Consider the following 9494-nt stretch of genomic DNA (forward strand, 5'->3'; position numbering starts at 1 on the left):
CAAGTCTGCGACCTACACCACAGCTCACAGCAACACTGGGTCCTTAACCCACCAAACGAGGCCAGGGATCAAACCCCCATCCTCATAGATCCTAGTTGGGTTTGTTAACTGCTGGCTCCACAACTTGGTAATTTTTTATCTAAAAGTTTCACTATGAAACTTATACGTTTTCTTTAATTTGTACAGTTCAGGAGGCAGTTATAAACTTATCATTAACAATAAAACTGAGTACAAATTACAAGCTAGACATATACAACCAATATGCACAGTTAATCATTTATTTGGTGCCTTTGTAATCCTGCTCATAATTACAAAAATGGTAAATTCTAGGTTTATGGGTAAGGAGAACTAGCCTTCTACAGAAAAATCTCTTGGCTCAAACAAAACTGGGAACCTCAACTTTCCTTTTGTCCTTCGATGACACATCGCCAATTCTTTCACTACCAAGTTTCATTTACAAAATGCTTATCACCTGATTGAACAAGTGACTCCTAAATCTGGACAAATATAATTTCCTCACCACAGAACACAATAAAACACAATATTAGTTTTGTTTTGAGACCATCCCTAAAATAATACAAATTAAAAAAACTGATGCTCTTACCAGCTACTTCGTAAACAATTCCCTAGAGATTTGAATTTAAGGAAAATATAACTGTTAAATATATGTAGACTGGAGAAATAAGGTGGTTAAATTACTTGCGAATTTGACTCTAAAGGAAAACAGCATTAAAAGAAGAAAAAAGAAAGAAAGAAGCCTTCTATGAGTTCCCGTCATGGCGCAGCGGAAACGAATCTGACTAGGGACCATGAGGTTGTGGGTTCAATCCCTGGCCTCAATCAGTCGGTTAAGGATCCGGCACTGTGAGCTGTGGTGTAGGTCACAGATGCAGCTCGGATCTGGTGTTGCTGTGGCTCTGGTGTAGGCTGGCAGCTGTCACTCTGATTTGACCCCTAGCCTGGGAACTTCCATATGTCGTGAGTGCAGCCCTAAAAAGCAAAAAAAAGAAAACTTCTATTCCTGGGGACTAAGAATCATCCAAGTTAATAGACTGACAAACCATTCTTGCTGTCTTCTGCGCTCTTGCTTTCACTGATAGGACTTCTATAATGTATCATAACTATACTTAATGTCAGAATGCTGCAGAAAATATTTAAACATACCAATGACAAGCCTCTCCTCAGCACTCCACCACCATTTCTTTAACAGATCAGCTGAGCAAATGGTATGGCAACTTTAAGACATTAATATGAGTGGTCAAAGGCTGAAACGACTGACTTTTAGAAAGAAAAAAAAAAAGGCCTAAGATTCTCCTTTCCTGTGAAGAATTAGAAAGGAAAAATAAGGCATAAGATCTTCCTTCACTGTGAAAACTATGGTTTCTCTCTTGTAATTCAATTTTTTTTTTAATCTTTGTGTTTGAAACCTGCAAATAGATGTATCAAATACTAGATATTTCTTTTTTTCTTTTTTTTTTTTTTTTTTTTTGTCTTTTCTAGGACCACACTTGCGGCATATGGAGGTTCCCAGGCTAGGGGTCTAATCGGAGCTGCAGCCACCAGCCTATGCCAGAGCCACAGCAACTTAGGATCCAAGCCGAGTCTGCAACCTACACCACAGCTCACGGCAATGCTGGCCCACTGAGAAAGGCCAGAGATCGAACCGACGACCTCATGGTTCCTAGTTGGATTTGTTAACCACTGAGCCATGACAGGAACTCCCTCAAATACTAGGTACTTCTACTGAATAAAAGTTAGGGTTTAAGGAGAGCAAAGCAGATTTGTCTAGGTCATGGTGTTGAGGCTTAGCATTTGCACAAGGTCATACAATTAATGAGACATAGAAGATTGAAATCCAGGTATCTCAGCTGTTCAAGTCTGTGATTTTTTTTCTTTTTTCTTTCTTTTGGCTGCACCCACGGAAGTTCTGGGGCCAGGGAATAGAACCTGTGCCAAAGCAGTGACAAAGGCAGATCCTTAACCTTGTACACTACAGGGAACTCCCCAGTCCGTGTGTTTATTATCATGTTATACTGCCATTGCTAATCTGACATGAATATAATACAGATAATGTCAGTGCTGAACAGGTGGTCAGAGTTCTTTTTAACTTAAGAGTTAAGACTGAAAATACAAATTACATATTCATATAGCTGATTGACATGTTAGAACAAAATGTTGAAAACAATGCCATAAAAAAAGGGTACACAGAACAACGCAGTTTCATGAGTGAGGAAAGATTTAAAGCGAAACCTTTTTTTTAAGTTGTTCAAGGTGTTTTTGTTTTGAGTTAATTTCCATGAACAGATACAAGAAATGTAGCTTTATTTTGGGGCTATGATTTTTACAGCAATAATAAAGAAGTCTTGGAGTTCCCGTCATGGCTCAGTGGTTAGAGAATCCGACTAGGAACCATGAGATTTCGGGTTCAATCCCTGACCTTGCTCAGTGGATTGAGTATCCGGCGTTGCCATGACCTGTGGTGTAGGTTGCAGACACGGCTCGGATCCCCACGTTGCTGTGGCTCTGGCGTAGGCTGGTGGCTACAGCTCTGATTGGACTCCTGGCCTGGGAACCTCCACATGTCACGGGAGCAGCCCAAGAAATGGCAAAAAAAAAAAGACAAAAATAATAAAAATTAAAAAATAAAGAAGTCTCTTGCAAGTTATAGAATTTCAAAGGCTATAGATAACAAACTATTAAAGCACTTTTAAAGTTCAGACAATAGACATTTATCTATACTTGATGTCTAATACAGTGACTCTCATCCTGAAAAGAACTCTAATTATTTAAATTATCTTTCACCTCAACCTCAGATTTCTGCCTTTGAAATCTTTGCTTTCCTTCAAAGGCAGAAGTCTGGGAAGCCAATCTTGGCCCCTGACCTTCTCCAAGCATAATTACTACCGGCTGCACTAACACTTGAGTCAATGGACCAGAGAATGTTATCACTGACTATCTACCTTTGGACAGGAATTAAATATCTAAAATTTGTTACTGGACAAGTCAGTCAGGACACAAGTGTTTCCTGCAGGCACCAAGTGACCACTTACACTTCCTTTTTTAATTTTGGGAAGTCTCTAAAACCAAGACAAGCTTGGTGAAAGAAAGTAAAGCTGAAGGTTATCGTCAACACTTCTACATTTTTTTAAACAATCAAGGTAGATTTTTTAAGAATCCTTTTTCAACTAATCAAATTTTGGAATAACAAATTTCATCTTATTTTCATGGTGCAGAAGCCTGAGACATTTCCTCTGAGAGATGGGAAAAACATTCTGCAAGGAGGAAGAGTTCTGCAATGAAACGATGACTATACACTGCAGTGTCTTAAGCTAAACTTTTCAATTCGTGACCTGACAAATAAGGATCTTGCATTGAATCCACTGTTAATGATTTTTAGACAATATTAATACATATTTGCAATGGATAAGAGTTTAAGGTAGAGTATCAGATTTATTTCTCAAGTGAATCAAAAATTTAAAATCAAGAGGTATGCCCAAGTGAACAGTAAGTAAGCCATGACAAGTGATTAAAGCCAAAACACCAAGTTGCTAAGTATATAGGAAAGCTGCTGTTCATCTGGATCTTTTCCCAGAACACAAAAATTTGAAGAAACAGTGGTGGTTTAAAGGGGACAAGGGTTCTAAATTTGCTGCCTCATTCCTTTATCTGGACAGCTAATCTTGACATTACAGAAGCTTCCTCTGATAGGGTTCTACTGAAACGGCCATAAGCACACTGGAAAATCCAAATGGGTACCAAAGCTCTTATGTGGAAATCCACTGTTGAAAATTCACATAGAGAATATTTTTAAAACTCAGATCAATTCTGTCCTTTAGAACAATCAACCCAAGATTCTGCCAAAAGAGACAATGAAGTATTTAGAAACCTCTCCAAATCCTTTAAGGTGACTAAATAAAGAGCAAAATTATCTGTACTCTCCTGAGCTTATGGCCCTTCCTTTAACAAAAGGCTTTTTTTTTTCTTCGAAGACTGAGTTCCTTTAAGAACCACCACCACCTGCTCATGGTGCATTTTTTTTTTTTTTTTTCAGGAAGGCATCTGCACTGCAGATCTCTGCACGAGGGGAGCTTGCCAGCCAGCTCCCACCAGCAGGCAGACGCGTATACAATGGAAACTAAAAGCGGCCTGCAGCTTCCCTCCTAGTCTTTCACAGTGATGGGAGGAGAAGGGGGTTCAACCAGACCCTGCTTTGTCTGAATCTTCTCTCCCTCCCCTCTTTCTGCGGTAACCCCCCCCCTTTTGTTATATTTCGATCATTAACAGCCAACGGAAAGCATGAAGTTAAAACAGGTTGATAGCTTGAAATGACTCTATTCCCGTCTAGAATATAAGAAGCTAATTACATGTCCCCACCCCCACGCCGCGCCAGTGAAGAGCAGGCTGTGTTGCAGATGCAGCCACGGATCCATCTTGGACCATCAGCGGCTCCCTCCCAAATCTTCCCTGAGATATTCTCATCACGCCTCCCTCTACCCCGCAGCCTCAGAAAAATCAGGCATTTAGAGTCTGGCCGCAAAAAATCTAAGGAAGATGAAAACAGTATAGAAAACACTGTAGCGTGTTTCCATGAAACTTCCTCACCCTCCCCACGGGCAACCAAAAAAAAAACATTTTTTTTGGAAGACTACCATGCATGTCTGATTATGTCAACACCTGCCTGCGTGCCTGCAATGCAACCCTTTCACCGCCATCCCCTCGAAATCGTTAACGAATCATCTCTTCGACCACCAACCTGCCCCAATCCTCTCAATCTCGCTAATGCTCCACTAAATCACCCCGGTTCAGTGGACGGCTCGCCCGCACTAATGTCCTTCCCCACCTGCACCGTCTTGGCGTTAACGCCCACTCTCTAGAACATCGCCCTCCCCCAACCTGTTTTCCTCACACGCCGTTATTTCCTCACCACCAGCACCACCTTACACTGCCCTCTCCCTTAGCCCATTTTCCAGACGCTCGTTCCTGGGGGCTAAGGCCCCCGTAGGCAAGGGTGACTCGTCGGCCTCACCCCCCAGGACCCCCCCCCCCAAGCTTAAGGTCCCCCCACGGCGCGCCTCACCCGCACAGGAGGAGCCGCAGCTCTTCGCCCCCAGGGCGGGGCAGGCTCCCGGGCTCCCACCGCCGCCACCGGGCGCAGAGGACTCGGCCCCGGAGGACGACGAGACGGACGGGGACTGAGTGGCCGCCGACAGCTCCGCCATGGCTGCGCGAGCAAGGGAGGGAGAGGGGTGAAGAGAGCTGTGGGACGGGAGAGAGGAGGGGAAAGAGAATAATCGAGTCCGGCAGCTAGCTCTCCGAAGTCGCTTCGCCCCTCCTGCTCCGAGGACAGACTCCGACAGACTGACTGACTAAGCCCAGCGCCGCGAGAGGGCGGGAGCGCGAGCGCGCAGGCGCACAAAGGACCCTCGGGCGGGCGGCGGTCGCCTTGAGGCACCCAGCGACGCAAGGCGCAGGCGCAAGAACAGTTCCCCCCCCCCCCCCCCGCCCTGTCCCCTCCGCTAAGCTCCTGCTGAGAAGGAGGGGCAAAACCCGCCCGGCGCGGCGTTGAGGCCGGAGGCCTGGGTGGGCCGCGCCCCTCCGGGACCGGGCGCAAGGGGCGTGGCCAAGCAACAAGCCCCGCCCACCACTGCGGGCAAAGTGGGAGGGGGGCCTGCGGTTTAGAGCTTCGCGGCTTTTTGTGTGAATGCGTTGAGTAAACTGATTACGTGTTTTAACGGTAGAAATTTATTTTTGCTTCCATTAGTGGAGAATATTTTTCCTGCAAATTCTAGAGCCCAAGTCTTTTGTCTGATGCTTCCCCACCCCCACCCCCGTGACTCTAATAAAGTGAAAACCACAGTGAGGGCCCATTCTGCAAGGTGCTTTCTGAATTTTTCTGGATGTGTCATAATACCTCATCACCATGAGGCAGCCATGACACGATCTCCCATTTGGCAGTTGGAGAAAGACGCTGCACAGAATGAAAAACTATTACTCATTCCAGTCACATTGCACTGCAGCTGCAGAACCTGCTTCAAATTCTTATCGCCTTAAAAAGAGGGGTCCACCTTGGGTCCTAAGGTTGTCCGTTTCTCTTAATAGACTAACAGGTAGAGAAGACATGTTCTGATTGAAAAAGAGCTGAGCTAATGAGAAAAAAAGAGCCAGGAGATAACATCCCGGCTCTGGTTATGGGGGATGGTAAAATGACGTAGTAAAAATTGAGAACGTGGCCCAAAAGACACATAATTCAATTTTATTCGTAGCCTAAAAGGCGTCCTTAACAGAAACTGTATTTGAAAGCGGATATCTAGCTTATGCTGGATTTTGTTCATTTTTTGGCTTCTCTTCCATTGGCTTGCAAAAGTCTCCATATACCTGGTCAAACGATTTGAAATGTGCACTATTCTTTTAAAAGGGGGAAAGTAGACTGGAAGTAATAAAAAGCAAGGCTATAGGCCTTGTTATTGCTAAGGCAGCAATCAATGACCTGATTCGGCAATTGCAGGATCAGCAGATCCTGTAAAGATGCAACCTCATGAAGGCGGAGGTAGTCAGCCAAGCAGTCTCACAGAGGAAAAGGGATCTGACCAGTGGAAATCTTCTAGAACAGGCAGTGGACTACATCTGCCCTTGACAGGTTTTAAGGTCAGGTAAAGCCCAGACAGGAAGAAAAACTCCTGGCTTTTGAAACACTCTAAAAAAGGCACAGAAGAATATTTCCCAAAATAACTTCATGGCAAATATCTTACTCTGGTACTTACAGCATCAGTTGATAATGCAGCATTCTGTCCTCTAGATGACAAAGAGAAATACAAGCCAATCTGATAACCAAGCCAGTTATTTACCCATTCTGATAAATGCATACATTTAAAAAATTTACATTATTAAGGACTGGATAAGGAAATGAATGATGCTCATCCCTAACCCCAACAGCAATTGCTAGGATCTGCAGATCCTGGCTAGAAAGGAAGTCTGTTTCCATATCTAGACACAGAGAAAAGAGGATAAAAGTCAAGACATGGATGTGGTCTTGGTGGTCTCTTCAGATCTTCAGACCTTCAGATTTTTTACATAAAAGGTCTTTGTGCTAGATCCAGTTCCTGAAGCTGCCTTTCCTTCCTGCTCCTTTTTGCTGTACCAGTCAATTTCCCTGAGACTGACTCTTGCTTGGAATGTTATTTGTATACATGTTTGTTCCACAAATGTTTGCTGGTCACCTGCTGTGTGTATGACACTACTCTGTTGGGGCTTGGAACATATATAAAGTTAAAAAAAATACAGACTAAATAGCAACCAAAAATAACCAACAACACAAAACTATATGCTATGATTAGATGACGAGTGAATTGTACGGATCTAAGAGTAGAGGGAGGGGAGTTCCTGTCGTGTTTTGGCGTAAACAAATCTGACTAGTATCCATGAGGACGAAGGTTCGATCCCTGGCCTCATGCAGTGGGTTAAGGATCTGGCATTGCCGTGAGCTGTGGTGTAGGTTGAAGACGAGACTTGGATCTGGCATTGTTGTGGCTGTGGTGTAGGCCAGTGGCTACAACTCTGATTCAACCCCTAGCCTGGGAACCTCCATATGCCACAGATGCGGACCTAAAAATACAGAAAGAGTAGAGGGAATCATTACCAAATTACAGTGACTTGGGGAGGTTTTATGAGGAAGCTGAGTTGGATGGGAGTTTGGACTGGTAAGGAGGTCATTAAAGGTAAGGGAGAATAGTATGGAGAAAACGCATGGGTTTTGCTTTGTGCAAAGATGCAATAAAACCTCCTTGTAGGCACACCAACCATAGAAAGACACCCCTTCCTCCCAGCTCAGCCCATGATGCACTTCAATGCTGGCTTGTCTAGCAGAACTTGGCCTGGATTTGATCCTCTCTCGCCCCTCCCCTCCACAGGCTGCGTTAGGGCAATGGGAGACCACACAGTCTCCCGTGGTGGCTGCACGGAAGGCTTAGAAGTGTGAAATGTTTTGGGTGTGGTTAGCTCAGGTTGGCTAGAGTCAAGGGTTTGAATTGGGACCAGAAGGAGATAAGATGGGGCAGATGTATCGGAGCCAGAATGTGGAGTAGTAACAGAGCCTGAAAGAATTGAGGCTTCATCTGAAGGCTAATGGGGATTCAGCGTTAAGTTTTCTAGCAAGGAATGCCTCAGATGGGATTTTAAAATTTTTCTTCCATTTTTGGCTGCCCCGGGGCATTTGGAGCTTTATCGACAGGAATCAAATCTGAGCCGCAGTCTTGACTTAGGCTAAAGGTACGGCAGTGCTGGATCCTTTAACCCACAGTGCCCAGCTAGGGATCCAACCCAGTGCTTCCAGGAGGCTGCATATCCCGCTGTTACACAGCAGGTAGCACAGATGGGATTTTTTTTTTTTTTTTTTTTTGTCTTTTTGCCTTTTCTTGAGCCGCTCCCACGGCATATGGAGGTTCCCAGGCTAGGGGTCCTACGGCAGAGCCACAGCAACATGGGATCCGAGCCGCATCTGTGACTTACACCACAGCTCATGGCAATGCTGGATCCTTAACCCACTGAGCAAGGCCAGGGATTGAACCTGCAACCTCATGGTTCCTAGTCAGATTTGTTAACCACTGAGCCATGACGGGAACTCCACAGATGGGATTTTTAAGGTGCTCACTGAAGTATAGTTCTCAGGAGTTCTGCTGAGCAATTTTTTTTTTTTTTTGGTCTTGTCTTTTCAGGGCCGTACTCTTGGCATATGGAGGTTCCCAGGTTGGGGGTCCAATCAGAGCTGCAGCTGCTGGCCTACACCACAGCCAGAGCAATGCAGGATCCAAGCCGAGTGTGCGACCCAAGGCTCAAGGCAATGTCGGATCCTTAAGCTGCTGAGTGAGGCCAGGGATGGAACCCGTGTCCTCATGGATGCTAGTTGGGTTTGTTAACCACTGCCTCGATGGGAACTCCTGCTGAGCAATTTTTACTGCTGAGGCATTGAGATGGGAAATCTTTCTTGGTCCTGTCCTTATGAGATTATTTCTGTTTTTTTTTTTTTTTTTTGCCTTCAGGGCCACATCCACAGAGTATGGTGGTTCCCAGGCCAGGGGTCAAATAGGAGCTATAGCTGCCAGGCTACACCACAGCCACAGCAATGCCAGATCAGAGCTGCGTCTGCAACCTACACCACAGCTCACCGCAACGCTGGATCCTTAACCCACCAAGCATGCCAGGGATCAAACATGTAACCTTATGCTTCCTAGCTGGATTCATTTCTGTTGCACCACGAGGGGAACTCCCAAGACTGGTATTTACAAAGCTTATTTCCCATCTCATCTTCTACGCTATCTTATTACCCTATTTTTCCTTGACTCTTAGGAAAATGTTTTTAATTAGAAAAGTAAAGTATATGGCATATATTCACATGTCATATATGTGTTTATACTCAAAAGCATACATACGCTAAAGTTTTATTCTATCACTAACCCCTCCCCTCTCCACGCACTGGTCCCCCCCTCATCCCCCCCCCC

The 9494-nt window shown here is 44.8% G+C and overlaps 1 protein-coding gene across 5 annotated transcripts in view; it reads right to left on the reverse strand.

Moving 5' to 3' along the window:
* Positions 1 to 5360, reverse strand: part of RTN3 (reticulon 3) — a 64950-nt gene extending 59590 nt beyond the window's left edge. For all 5 annotated transcript variants that reach the window (XM_085010844.1, XM_085010843.1, XM_021082903.2 and 2 more), the window contains exon 1: positions 5078 to 5360. In XM_085010844.1, the coding sequence (XP_084866970.1) occupies positions 5078 to 5219 (142 nt within the window). In that variant the 5' untranslated portion in view covers positions 5220 to 5360. The remainder of the gene's footprint in view (positions 1 to 5077) is intronic.
* Between the last annotated feature and the right edge of the window lie 4134 nt (positions 5361 to 9494).

Source organism: Sus scrofa, chromosome 2 (genome assembly GCF_054392235.1).
Source record: "Sus scrofa isolate SSC_HxYL_T2T_F1_AM1 chromosome 2, Sscrofa_HxYL_maternal_Yorkshire_Landrace_v2.0, whole genome shotgun sequence".
Classification (NCBI taxonomy): domain Eukaryota; kingdom Metazoa; phylum Chordata; class Mammalia; order Artiodactyla; family Suidae; genus Sus; species Sus scrofa.